The 15,005-nt window shown below is 28.5% G+C and overlaps 2 protein-coding genes across 3 annotated transcripts; one reads left to right on the top strand and one right to left on the bottom strand.

Annotated features, from left to right (window-relative positions):
• The first annotated feature begins 4,579 nt into the window (after window positions 1-4,579).
• Window positions 4,580-5,521, top strand: LOC103575877 (uncharacterized). The gene has a single exon (XM_008555857.1). The coding sequence runs from the start codon at window positions 4,580-4,582 to the stop codon at window positions 5,519-5,521; it is 942 nt and encodes a 313-aa protein (XP_008554079.1).
• A 3,735-nt stretch (window positions 5,522-9,256) lies between these two features.
• LOC103575870 (prion-like-(Q/N-rich) domain-bearing protein 25) lies at window positions 9,257-14,763 on the bottom strand. 2 transcript variants are annotated; one of them, XM_008555849.3, is made up of 13 exons: window positions 14,463-14,763; window positions 14,301-14,391; window positions 13,619-13,867; window positions 13,292-13,540; window positions 12,968-13,216; window positions 12,584-12,832; window positions 12,265-12,513; window positions 11,514-11,762; window positions 11,191-11,439; window positions 10,698-10,946; window positions 10,233-10,478; window positions 9,874-10,122; window positions 9,257-9,516 (listed from the first exon to the last, which is right to left on the bottom strand). In XM_008555849.3, the coding sequence occupies exons 1-13, from the start codon at window positions 14,580-14,582 to the stop codon at window positions 9,257-9,259; spliced, it is 2,958 nt and encodes a 985-aa protein (XP_008554071.1). In that variant the 5' UTR covers window positions 14,583-14,763. The 2 variants fall into 2 exon arrangements, with proteins under 2 accessions (XP_008554071.1, XP_008554070.1); XM_008555848.3 differs by having other exon boundaries at window positions 12,968-13,540.
• Window positions 14,764-15,005: the final 242 nt, after the last annotated feature.

Below are 15,005 nucleotides of genomic sequence, written 5' to 3'. Positions count from 1 at the left end.
TTTTTATCGTGACTACGCTATTCGGCATTGCGCTCGTTTTTTTATCGAATGCCTGATTAAATTTCTATTATTTTCTATAGAAAGTCGTCTGAAGTAACCATCTAACCCGTTATTCCTGGAAGAATCAGCCCTATTATTTTTCAGAAATCAATCGGATCTCAGAGAACCATAAATCTCAATTTTTATCGTGACTACGCTATTCTGCATTGCGCTACTTTATTTTAAGAATGTCTGGTCAAATTTTAATTATTCCCAATAGAAAATCGACTAAAGTAACCATTTAAATGGTTATTCGTGGAAGAATCAGCCCTTTCATTTTTCAGAAATCAATTGGATCTCAGGAAACCATGAATCTCAATTTTTATCGTGACTACGCTATTCTGCATTGCGCTAGTTTTTTTATCGAATGTCTAGTCAAATTTCTATTATTGCTCATAGAACGTCGTCTAAAGTAACCATCTGACTCGTTATTCCTGGAAGAATCAGCCCTATTATTTTTTAGAAATCAATCGGATCTCAGGAAACCCTAAATCTCTGTTTTTATCATGACTACGCTATTCTGCATTGCGCTATTTTTTTTATCGAATGCGTGGTCAAATCTTGATTATTTTCAATAGATAGTCGTCTGAAGTAACCATTTGACTTGTTATTCCTGGAAGAATCAGCCCTATTATTTTTCAGAAATCAATCAGATCTCAGGAAACCCTGAATCTCTATTTTTATCATGACTACGCTATTCTGCATTGCCCTAGTTCTTTTTAAGAATGCCTGGTCAAATTTCTATTATTTGCTATAGCATGTCGTCTGAAGTAACCATTTGACTTGTTATTCCTGGAAGAATCAGCCCTATTATTTTTCAGAAATCAATCAGATCTCAGGAAACCCTGAATCTCTATTTTTATCATGACTACGCTATTCTGCATTGCCCTAGTTCTTTTTAAGAATGCCTGGTCAAATTTCTATTATTTCCTATAGCATGTCGTCTGAAGTAACCATTTGACTTGTTATTCCTGGAAGAATCAGCCCTATTATTTTTCAGAAATCAGTCAGATCTCAGGAAACCCTGAATCTCTATTTTTATCATGACTACGCTATTCTGCATTGCCCTAGTTCTTTTTAAGAATGCCTGGTCAAATTTCTATTATTTCCTATAGCATGTCGTCTAAAGTAACCATTTGACTTGTTATTCCTGGAAGAATCAGCCCTATTATTTTTCAGAAATCAATCAGATCTCAGGAAACCCTGAATCTCTATTTTTATCATGACTACGCTATCTGCATTGCCCTAGTTCTTTTTAAGAATGCCTGGTCAAATTTCTATTATTTCCTATAGCATGTCGTCTAAAGTAACCATCTGACTCGTTATTCCTGGAAGAATCAGCCCTATTATTTTTTAGAAATCAATCGGATCTCAGGAAACCCTGAATCTCTATTTTTATCATGACTACGCTATTCTGCATTGCCCTAGTTCTTTTTAAGAATGCCTGGTCAAATTTCTATTATTTCCTATAGAAAGTCGTCTGAAGTAACCATCTGTCTCGTTAATACTGGAAGAATCAGCCCTATTATTCCTCAAAAATCAATTGGATCTCAGGAAACCATGAATCTCAATTTTTATCGTGACTACGCTATTCAGCATTGCGCGTTTTTTTATCAAATGCCTGGTAAAATTTCTATTATTTTCTCTAGAGAGTCGTCTAAAGTAAGTGTTATTTTTATTTTCAAATTACAAATCGTGCGTTTAAACGTTAGTGGTGTTTGATGATTAATATCAGTGTTTAATTTTGTGTTGATAAGAACAGTAAAAAATTTTGTGTTATAAATGGTCCCTACAATATTTGTGTTATTTTTTATGTGTGAATGTAGCAGACATCCGACAAATTTTAAATTATTAATAAATAGAGTAAATAATAAATTAAATCAAATTTAAAAAAAATGCACATTTAAATAATTTTTAAATTAATAAATGCATTTTTTATAAATATTTTTCAAATTATTTACTCTATTTATTTATAACTTTAGATTTGTCTGATGTCTACTACATTGACACAAACTGTTTGTGTTAAAATTTTGATAGGAAATTCGGTTAATACAAAAAAATAAATTCTACATTTTTTAAATGTCAGTAGTGAGTCAAAAAAATATTAACTTCTATATTTTATTTTTGTACCATAGATTTACAGTAAACGTAATATGACCCTGTATGAGTATGGATGTAACGGGCATCAGAAAAATTTAGAGTTATAAATTAATAAAGTAAATAATTAAAAAAATAATATTTTTAAAAAATCCACTTAATAATTTTTAATTTTTTTAAATGCGCATTTTTTTAAATTTCATTTTATCAGTTATTTACTCTATTTATTAATAATTTTAAAGTTATCAGTCTGCTACATTCACACTCATGACCCTGAAGCTTGTTAACAATTAATATTCAGTAAGGAAAAATTTTGAGCTGCCGTTAAAAAAAAAAATTTTATTTATCGCGGGCAAAATGAGGTAGCCATTAAAAAAGTTTGAAAAAAAAATTCTTGCAAATTAAATAAAGTTATATCACTTTTTCTTATAAGTGATTTGCACAACGAAAAATTACATTTCACATAATTATTAAATGTAAAGGAAAAAAAAAATTTTTAATAGATTTTATCTTAAAAAAAAAATCACCAACATTTTTTGGCCGAAACTTTCGATTTCTGAAAAAGATTAACAAAAAAATTTCAAAATAATATTCAATATTATTTACAACAGTGATTTTGGAATGTTTGATAAACATTTTAAAGCAGAAACTTCCTTTGAAAATGGTGGTACCCCATTTGCCCCCCTACTTCGCTGTGTCCGTCACAGCCCTATATTATTTTGAGGTTATCAATAGCAACAACAATCATTTAACATTTCCTTATTTTCTGGCATTAAATAATGTTTTTATTAGTCAAGATTTAAAAAACCATCACGTAATATTTCATACCAGTTCTCAATAGTAAATCATTTGATTTTCATACAAAAAATCAACAACAGGGAAAAAGTAATTTTACATTACATGATATAATAAAAAATTATAACCAAATCTTTTTTATTAGTATAATTAACAGTCCACTTTTTAGTAAAAGGTAAATTTAAAATATTAATAATCAAAATTTTTAAGTTAAATAGACATTTATAAAATATCGATTTCACTGTCATTTTTCTAATTATTCTTCCAGAAGAATCGATTGACTTTTTAACATAAATTTTGTGTTAATTTGAAATTAACTCCTAATAAATATTGATAATCTGAATTTGTGTATTAAGTAACACTTTCAAAGTGTTATATAGTAAATCGATCTAAAATTTTCAGGTAACACAATGAAATGTATTGATTTAGTACAAAACAATTAACACAAAAAATTTAAAACGGACCGTTCTTAACACATACACTAAATTTTTTTCTGTATTTAATCAATGTTTATTTAATTACTTCGTTCTCGCGTTGAACTCCAATGAATTCATCACGAAACTGCAAAAGGTAATTTTTTTTCATTAAAAATAGACAATTGAAAGCTAGAAAATATATAGTATATAATGTTTTTGAGTATCTTGAGCTCGATAGCAACGAAAATTTTTAGGACTGACTCAAAGAGTCAAACGTTTTTCAGACATTTTTCTTCTTCAACTATTTTAATTTTTGTGATTTTTTTATTTATTTTAAAAATAGTTTTACGGCTGATTGCTTTTATAGCATCTTACATTTCTTTTGTATTTTATGATCGTTATAGCACGAATTTTTGGTTAAAAAAAAAACGGAAGTTTCTGGTTTCGATCCGATTTTCAAAATTCGAGTCTTCCATAAATCTCGTCATTTTGAGGTCCTAGGAAGAATTTCTGTCTGTTTTCTTCTAATTTTCCACCTCATTCATTAAAATCGGTTCATTTGTTGAAAAAAAAAAAGTCATTGTCGAAAGAATTTCGAAAAAGTTTTTTTTTTTTTTTCTAATGACATTAAAATGGCAAACTAATTAATGACAATTTTTTTTCAACGTTAGTAGTTAAAAAACTGCGCCGAGTGTCACCTTGAACGTTAAAATCAATTCATTATTTCGAAAGATATGGGTGATTAAAAATTAAAAACCAACGATTTATTTCTTTTTTTTGAATTTTCTCAATGGAAGGTGCGAAATTTATAGTTTTAAGCTTAAAAAGCTCAAAAATGTATTAACCATAGTATTTTCGAGATCAAGAGCTCGAAAATAGCGAAAAGTTTTGGAATTGACTCGCAGGCTCAGGAAATTTTTAGATTTTTTTAAAACTTTTAATTACAAAATGTTTCAAAGTTTTATTTTCAATGGTATACTATTTTTAACGACGTTTATGACAAGATATGTATGACGATGAACACTAATTAAAGCCATAAAACTATTAAAAAAATATCTTTTATTTTGAAATTTTATATATATATATAGAGAGAGATTCGTCAACGAGTCAATAAGTACTTAAATAAAACCAACGTCAATTTATTATCAATTACGACAGTTATCAAAAAGTTTTGTACAATTCATTACTTCTAATAAAACATTAAATATTGTGTTTTTTTTTTACTTGTAAAAATGCTGCTGAAATCGTTAACTATTTTATTTCACATACTCTATCCATTAGTTTCCAATAACTTAGTTGAAACTTGTGGATGTCAGCCGCGGTCATACAAACCATATCTAGAACGACCAAAATTTTTAGTGAAATTGGCAAATTCTCATAAATTAAATGATCTTGCGCTTATCGGTACTCATTCGTCATTTTCTTACAATCTGCCAAATAAAGAGGTACAAACACAAGATTTGAATATTGTACAGCAATTAAAATATGGAATACGTGTTTTAGATATCAGTGTTCGTCCCCAATTTAATGTATTCGAAATTTATCCGTTTAATTATTCGAAAATTTTTAATTTAGACGATGCAATAGAGATAGCTAATAAATTTTTGGACTCTAATCCTGGTGAGCTTATAATTATGTATATAAATCAAGATCATCCCTCTACATACGATATAACCTTGAGTAATTGTGATATTATGAATTTTTACATAAACGATATTTCTAATGGAAAACGTTTGGTGAAAAATTGGCAGCTAAATGATACTATTGGACAGCACCGTGGAAAAATTTTATTAGCGAGTACGGATCATTCATTTGACAATTGTACTTTGTATTTGAAGGATCATTGTTTAATTCAGAATAATAAGGTGATTCAAAAAACAACAAAATCGATTACTATTGAAGCAAAATGGTGGCATATTTATCAATTAAGATTGAAAAGTTCAACTGGTTCGTATAAATGTTATATAAATGATCTGAGTCTTTTCGATGGTATTCATAATCGGCATCAGATTGCAAGAGATGGTGGTTTCACTTATCTCAACGGCTGTGCTAAACCATTGAACGATCAGCTAACCAAATTTTTTACAAACTCACATCGTGCTTTGAGTATTGTACTGGCTGATTATCCTACTCAAGAGTTAATGGACACAATAAATAACAGCAATTTTTCCTAATTCAACTTGGCGTTCTGAATGGCATGATATTTATAAGTCGTGTACATAGCATATCTAAGGAAAAAAATGAGACATTTATTACGGATATATAATCTCTCATGAGCAGTGGCAAGCACGTAGATTAAGACTTTTTACATACCAGTGAACCGTTATAAGTCTTTTCAAATTTACTGTCATCGAAATTCATGTATTTTAAGAGAAACACGTACTTTGGATGAGTCAATAGGACATACTTGTTTCCGCAACCAATCTAAAATTCCTCACTTTTCAACCAGTGTGCTATCTGCTATTTTTTCTCTCTAATCGAGGCAAAGATTCAACTTTTTCCTTGAAGGATTCTAATCACGGTAAATACCGTAATTGACGGTATTCGGTAGAATTACCGTATTTTACGGTAAAATGTGTCACTTTTACGGTAAAATGTGGTATTTCACAGTAAACGTTCGGCATTTTCTAGCATAAGTATGGTATTTTTCGGCAAAAGCACGATATTGATACCGTAAGTTTGTGGTAAAAGAACGGTAATTTACCATAAAATTGTGACAAGCCTGCTGTATTTTAGCGTAGTTTGCCATAAAATACCATAAATTAACCATAACCCTGTAAATTACCGCATAATACCGTCAATTTTCCGTTAAAACACCGTAGAATAAGTAAAATCGGTAAATATTCACTAGTTTTAAATGCAAACCGAACCACTTATTTTAAAGAGTGGTTCGATTGGCACTTAAAATTAGTGAATATTCACCTATTTCACTTATTCATGTTTACAGAGTAATTTACCGTAATACGGATCTGCCAGGGTCCTCACAAATACATTAAAAAATAATAATAATTGAACTATAAATTTGAAATTTCTTATCATAAAAAATAGTAATTCAAGCTTAACACATAAATAGTAATTATCTTGTCATAATGTCCATATATATTCGAAATGAAAATTATAAATAAATTGCATTATAAAAAGTATACTTTTTATATTGATTAGTTACGTCAACTTATATAATTACTTACAATTACAAGGTTTTTTCAGACAGGCAATTATCTTTTTAAAAAAATTTATTGTTAAAATGATAAACACTTTATCGAATTAAATAGACGATTAGTTAGGTCATTTGTTGGAAATAAAATTTATTATTAATGGTTAATTACTTTAACTAATCGTGAAGTAGAAAAAAGTATAATAAGCATAAGTTTTTTTTGTGTCAATTAAATTTTATCATATTATTAATAACTTTTTAATCGCGTGACTTGAATGACATTGGAGTCTAATTGGATTCATTTATAGAAAATGAGTTACAGCGTTATTAGCTTCTTAGATTTTTGTGAAATAAATTAACTATTCAGTATGTTATTAAAACAATGCATTGTTATATATTTTATATTATATTTAGAAATAAGTAATAATACAATAGAAACATGTAGTTGTAAAACATATAGACATAATCCATACTCAAAACGTGTAAAATATTTAGTTAAACTGCCTAATTAAAAAAAAATAAATCAACTATCTCTTATTGGTTCTCATGCGTCATTATCGTTCAATATTAATAATAAAAAATTACAAACACACGATTTGGATATTTCCCATCAGTTGAAGTATGGAATTCGAGTTTTTGACATTGAATTACGTGCTCAATCAAATATACTTATTTCATACGTAGATAAAACTATGACCAGTTATCAGTTAGTAGACGCATTAGTGGGCATAAATGAATTTCTTACCGATAATCCAGGTGAATTTATAATAATAATCATACGCACTGTTTTATCTCCGACATTGGATGTTACCAGAAGTTATTGTGATATTGTTAATTTTTTTATTCGTTCAGTTTGGCGTGGATCACGTATCATCAAAAATTAGCAACTCAACGACACTATTGGAGAGTATCGCGGTAAAATATTACTAGCTAGTTTTGACAATTTATTTGATGGATGTGCAGTTAATTTGAACAAGAATTGCCAGATTCAAAGTGATCATATTAATAACAAAGACAATAAGAACATTAGTATTGTAAAGAAGTCAGCGTTGATCGATAAGTTGATGAAAGAAAGTTTTTTTAAGCCTTTCAAATGTTATATTAATGACAGTAGTTTTTTTTAGCTGGTCATAATCGTGTTGACATTGCTAAAAATGGCGGTTATTACGATCAAACTCGTTGTTCTCGGCCACTTAATGATATAATGACCGAAAGTTTTGAAGCTCCACATCGTGCTTTAAGTATTGTTCTAGCTGACTTTATTACACAAGAACTGATTGATAAAGTAAATGACAACAACTTTTCTATATAATTTTGGCGTACCTGATGGTTATAATATCACCGGATAAAAATATATACATAATTATTTATAAAGAGCTATTCGTGATCATTCAAATTTGATATTTTACAAAATAAAACTAAAAAAAAAAAAATTAATATTCTAAAATGTTATTAATTTGCTGTAATTAACTAAATAATGTGCTTAAAAGAAGTTATTATACTTCTTTGTTTTAATTAATTGACAGTTTTAAAAATTTGAAATCGATACAATATAAAAAAATATAATTTTCATACTTATGGAGTTTCTATTCGATATTATAATAAAGTACACGGAGAAACCAGTCCAAAAAATAGTTCCAAAATCAAGATACTTTTGGACGAATTTTTGATTTCATATTAAATAATAAAAATTGTAGTAATAACAGTGAATAAATATAATACTTGTATAGCTAGCAAAGTATATTCACCGTCTTTTGGCGACCATACAGAATTTCAGGGAAGTTATTTAAATTAATGATTGAATAATCATGAGGTTATTTCGTTTGAAACTCGACAAATTGTTCAATGAAAAATTCAAAAAACGATGATTGCAACCAACACGTACTTATATTTGAAGTTACATGAAAAATGAATACACGGAGGAAAAAATATAGTAAAATTTACTAAAAAATATGGGAATAATTACTAAATTTAGATAGTAATCTTGAAACGCTTATGATTTATATGAAAAATTCATAAACAGATAAGTAAATTTTACTATGTCGCTTAGTAAATTGTACTATTCCGTTTAGTGAATTTTACTATCCCGTTTGGTAAATTTTATTATTTTTTTTATTAAATTTTACTATCCCGTTTAGTAAATTTTACTATTCCGTTTAGTAAATTTTACTATATTAGATTAGAAAAAAATTAAATTAAATTTTTATTAGCTTTTAACTTTTTGTTATTATTAGTATGATTTTGATTGTTATTGCTATTTAATGTCATCTGTATTGGTGTTGGTGTCGATTTTTGTTTTTTAAAAAATCACTTGTTTCAACCGAGATTCGAACCCTGATCTCCCGCGCGCGAGTCCTTTCTTATATTTGACGGCCCGGTATCTCCTTTGGAACTATGTTTCAGAACTTGTAATAGATATTTGTATATGCTATCTCCACCAAATTTTAATTTTATCTATACATAGTAGAATTTACTATACAGATAGTAAAAAATACAATTGTGTTAGCAAAAAATACATTACGCATAGTAATTTTTAATATCTTATTATGTAATTATTACTAACTAGTAAATTTTACTAAACGTTTAGTAATAATTACAATACAGAATGTATTTTTTCATATCTGTTAGTAAATTTTACTGCATATATAAGAAGAATAACAATAATTAACATGAATATTTTTTGAGACAAATAAAATACATAGGACAAGATACTTATAAAATCTTGGGTCACTTGTTAGAACAAAATAGATGGTTCCTATTGTGTGTGCTGTAAGCACATATTATTGGAGACAGGTTTATAGTTATGTCGACATACACACCGATAATCGTCACAAACAGAATTTTCAATAGCACACTGTCCATCTTTCCAGCAAATTCCACCCAAAATTGGCAAACATGATGATAAGCTCAATGCAATATTGTTTTCTTTACAAACACACTTTTTATCTTTTGAACATTGCTCATGCCATGGCTCTGCACACTCTGAAGTACTGTTACAAGAATATAGCAAACGGGCTGAAAAAAACAAAAACGTAAAAATTATCGTAGTTGAATTTTCAGTCATTTATTTGAGAGGAGAAGGCCAAACCCATATTCCATGATAACCACTTGTCAAAAAATCATAGAAAAAAATATCTTTGTCATTTTAATGTTTCTAGATGACAAATGAATTTTAGTACAGTCACATATCAAGGCAAATCGGATCCGTGATAAAAGTTCGAAGTTTTGAAAATAGAATTGCTAGGTATTTTTTTGCTTGTAAAAAACAAAATAGTTGTTTTGTTTCATAATAAGCTAATAACACCTTCAATAGGCAGTCTTGTCTTCCTTTTTCTCATTTTTATTTTATGTAAATTAAAAAATGATACTCACTCATCATACATTGATTACTAGAAATAGCTGCAGTATTTGGTTTACATTTGCATATGTTGTTAGAACAAAACGAGAAATCCATATGACATTCTTCATCCTTTAAACAATGAGCATTCAAAGAAGCTACACAAGTATATTTATTCAAAGCATAATAGTTTACATCACAAACGCAAATTTTATTGACTGAACATATTGAATTTTCTATGTATTCACAATCTTCATCCTTTTCACAAGATTTTCCTAACGGAGCTTTGGAAATAGGAACAGAATCATCAAATAGGATACAAGTAAAATAAATTATTACATAAGTACACTTTAGATAAATTAAAGCATTTGAAAACATAGTAATATTTACATACTTGGTTTACATGTATGATTGAATATCGTCGAATAACCAAATTTACATTGACAATGATTTGAAACACAAATCGAATTTGCAACTATACAATCGGCATCAATTGTACAATAACTCTTTAAGAATGCTGCACACTTTTTGTTGTTTAATGAAAAATAATTTTTCTTACAAATACACTTTCTATCAAAACATTTCGAATTTCTTATTTCAATGCAGTCTTCATCTTCATAACAAAATTCTCCCAAATATGCTGTCGAAGAAAATGAAATAAAATAATTAAAAAAATAAATAATAAATAATCTTAATTGAAAAATTATCCATTAATTCAACTATGATGCATGAAGACTCAAACATTTCTAGTACATTGAAGTTATTTATACTCTGATTTCTAAACTTACTATTTTAATTTAAATAAGTGCTTTTGTAGCCTAAAACAGCTAAAGCTCCACTTTTAATATATTATACTTACTTGGCACACACTGGTTATAACTATTACTGACGTATTTAGGTTTACATTGACATTTATTATCAATACAAGTTGAATTGTTTGTCATACAGGTAGTTGTTTCTGTACATAAAGCATTCAACTGTGGCGCACACATATTTCCTTTTACTGCAATATAATTTGGATTACAAACACATAAATTATGCCTCGAACAATGCGAATTCATTATGTCGTAACAATCAAAATGATTATAACAGATTTTATCTAATTTATCTGAAACATAATATTAATAAGAAAATGTGGAACAATACTTTCGGAGACTAACACATATGCGAATTTTACAATATTGAACTATCCCAAAACTCCAACTAAATCCAATCATAGGTGACCAATTCTATCTGTGGCACGTTCAACTGGATTATATTAAAGTCTTAAGATACAATATTGTGAGCTCATAGTTTTGTGATTTTGTTTGATGTCACCATTTGTTGCAAAACAAAAAAGCTTAAATACTTACTTGATACACACTCTTGCTTAGATTGGGATTTATAATTTTCTAAACATTGGCATACGCTATTATTACAATTGGAATTATAGACAAGACATTCTTTGTGCTCATTACAATGACCTCCAATAAGTGGTAAACATATGACACTATCGAATTGTGAGTGATTCGATTTACAAATGCATTTATTATCTTCCGAACATTCTGAATTTGATATTTTATCACAATCTTTGTCAGATCTGCAATATTGTCCTAAAAAGACTAACCACAAAAATAATAATTAATTTTCAAATTGCTTAGAAAATTTATTTACTTTTTTTAACACTTAAACTCACTCGGTACACATTCATCGACTGCACGTGGTGAATAACTATTGGAACAGACACATTCATTATCCAAGCATATTGAATTTTTCGCTTTACATTCCGCGTGTTCGGTACAAAATCCTCCTAACAGTGGTGCGCAAGTTGTTAAATTCAATTGTACATAATTTGAATGACAAATACATTTATTGGCATCTGAACACTTTGCGAAAGGTATCTCACTGCAATCTTCATCTCGAGTACAGTTTTTATATAAATAACCTAAAACCAATAAGTAAATTAGATGTCCATTCATATAATACATGGAATCGATTCTTCTGCACTGTAAAAAATTTTAAGTCAGTGGTGTGGTGTAAATGATTTGGTGTTAAAATTTTCAACTCTGCCAATGTGAAAGTTACACGACGCACGGTGTTATATTTGGACCGTGTGAATTATAACTTTTACACCACCAGTGGTGTAAATATATAAATTCTTCATTGAAACATTTACATCAATAATAATAATAATGATATACTAGCACTGCAGCCTATATATTATTTGATAATTTTTCATGACAGGTTTTATTATTAGACAATATTTAAGGTGATAACACTGAACAGTGTGAAAAAAATACATTTATACCGTGTTCAAAGTACACTGCCTAATAATTCACACCAAGAAAATTTCACACCAAAGAAATCGTGTAAAGTCCTCCGAGACCATTTTTAGACCAAAATTTTCTTACCGTGTGATATAAGTTTAGATATTTTATTTATCTTACTTAATACACATTTATTAATAGATCTCTGCAAGTAGCTAAATTTACATTGACATTTATTATGAATACAAACAGAATTATCTGGCACACATTGTTCGTCATTTATACATGCTTCATTAAGCAATGGTGCACACTCTGAGACATCTGTTTTAACATGATTTGTTTTACAGACACATCGATGATTTTTTGAACATTTTGCATTGGTAATTAATATACAGTCATGATCATTGACACAGGATCGGTTGATTTCCGCTATAAGTATAATGACAATGGATATTAATAATGAGAATTTTATTTTGTCCATTTTCAACCAATTACTCACAGGAAATACATTTTCCATCTGAAATAGCAATGTAACCAAGTTGACACAAGCATTGACCGAACCAACAACTGGAATGTTTGACATCACAATCTTTATCGGTGAAGCATTGCCCACCTATACTTAATGCACAATTTGTTTCATTAAAAGCAAAGTATTGATCTTTACAACGACACGTCTTTTCTTCTGAACATTCGGCAAATGTAATTTCAGCACAGTCAGTAGACGTTTCACACGGTTCATTTAAGTGTTCTATAATAATAATAATAATCATAATAATAATAATGAAAATGAAAATGAAAATGAAAATGAAAATAGTGATGAAAACATCAGGTATTCTATTCAGTGATAGCTTATAAAATATCACCATTCAACATTTTTACATACTTGGAACACATTTTCTTTTTCGGAATACATAGTTGGTTTTACATTGACATATGTTATCAAGACAAATAGTATTATTTGTTGTACAAGGTTCGTCAGGGAAACATTGAGCGTTAAATTCTCGTCCACATGTGTGATCGCTCTTTGGAAAGTAGCCATAATTACATACACATTCGTTTTCACGATTACATATCGTATAATTTATCGACTTTTGACAATGCGTATCATCCATGCAAGGCATCCCCAAATAAGCTAGTTTTAATATTATTATGAAATATTTAATAATTAAAGAAAGGAGAAAAGTTGATAATTTAAATCGAAACATACGTATTTTACAAGCAGTATTAGAATATGGTATATACTGTGATTCACATTGACATTTATTATCAATACACATGGAATTCGTAACTCCGCACTCATACTTGCTTTCACACGGCTCTTCTAAAAGTGGTGAACATAAAATTGGGCTAGAAGCAATTGTGTTTGAGGTGCAGACACATATATTTTGTGACGAACATTTCGCAAACTTTATTTGTGCGCAAGTAGTATCATTTTTGCAGAATGCTCCTAATACCTCTATAAGTATAATAATTAAAATTTAATCAAGGTTAATTGGGTTACAAAGAATAATATTTTTCTTTTAATTATCATTACTTGGAATGCATTGGTTATTAGATTTGGGTAAATAACCATTTCTACATTTACATTCATTATCAAGACATATAGAGTTAGCAGGCGCACACTTTTCGTTTTTCCAACAAAACTCATTTAATAATGGTGCACAGTTTGTATTATTCACTGGAATATTGTTTGGTCTACAAACACATTTGTTCGCTGTGGAACATTTAGAATGCAATATGTCACTACAATCTTCATTTATTCGACAAGAATCGTCCAATTTTGCTAAACAAGAAGAAAATTCGTTTGCACAATTAAAGTTAATTTGTACTAAGCCTGTCTTGTTATAATCATATTCTCTAAAAAAATTTTTCCTCTATCATGAATAGAGCTCGAAAAACAGATCAAAGTTTGAAGTAATGATATGAGTCATACAGATTAACAGTCTCTAATAATTTATTATTTTAACGTGAAAATTGTCTTATTATAACGCAATCTCAAATGCAAATTATCAAAATCCCTCAAGAAGGAGCAACAGCGAGTAGTAGTAAGATTACATGGTTTGATCGATTTTATATATTGTTATATCAAGGCTGATCTCAACTTTTGTACAAGAAAACTTTTTGAATGACATAATCGTTTATGACTGTATATGACCAAGATAGATATGATGTTTTCAACAATTCTGTTACACTCTTAATGTAATAAAATCAGTTACCTTTTTTTGTACATTTTGATTGACCGATTCCATATGCTCTTTTGCATACAAAATTATTATCACAGCATGGATCTTGTTGATGTTCGTCACACTGGCAAAATTTAATCAATATTTCATAACAAACTATTCTAATAGTTTAATGAATATAAATGCATCACTTACCGGTTCGCCTTGATTAGCGCATTGCGTAGCAAGTTTTTCATTTCCATTCACAGAATAGCCAAATAATACAATCAATACTAAAATTTCTCTCAATACCAAAGGTGATTTATTGATAATCATTTTTAAAATATCTTCACACTTTTCACAATCTTTAAAATTAAAATGAAATAACTTATTCACTTTTTGTTTTTTTTTTATTGTGTTCTTTAATTGTTATTTGACCACAACTAAATAATCACAGTCAGTATATGGATGTCAGATTTAAATTGTTTTTTACTTTGAATCAAAAATAACAAGCTAATAAAAGTTTCCTCGTTAATAGCTTTCAATAAAATAAAAATAGTTATTTCTAATTTTTATTTTATCTAAATATTCATTATTATTATTGTTGGTAAATTACTATGTGTCAGACGAAAGACTGACGTCTTTTGAAGTTTTTTTTTTCTAAAATAAATTGTATAAAGAAATATTATTTTCATTTAATAATCTACCAACAAACAGTTTTAAAATTCGGGCCAGCATTTAATCGCTTTTAATTAAATT

This window comes from Microplitis demolitor, chromosome 4 (assembly GCF_026212275.2).
Source record: "Microplitis demolitor isolate Queensland-Clemson2020A chromosome 4, iyMicDemo2.1a, whole genome shotgun sequence".
Classification (NCBI taxonomy): domain Eukaryota; kingdom Metazoa; phylum Arthropoda; class Insecta; order Hymenoptera; family Braconidae; genus Microplitis; species Microplitis demolitor.
This window is presented reverse-complemented; position numbering and strand designations above follow the sequence as displayed.

Excerpts from the sequence above, each read along its gene's own strand:
- LOC103575877 (XM_008555857.1), top strand. The coding sequence starts at position 4,580 with ATGCTGCTGAAATCGTTAACTATTTTATTTCACATACTCTATCCATTA.
- LOC103575870 (XM_008555848.3), bottom strand. The coding sequence starts at position 14,582 with ATGATTATCAATAAATCACCTTTGGTATTGAGAGAAATTTTAGTATTG. Across the intron at positions 12,514-12,583 it reads AGATGGAAAATGTATTTCCT|CGGAAATCAACCGATCCTGT; the intron begins GTGAGTAATTGG and ends TTATACTTATAG. Across the intron at positions 11,763-12,264 it reads TATTAATAAATGTGTATTAA|GTTATTTATATAAAAACTGT; the intron begins GTAAGATAAATA and ends TATTGGTTTTAG.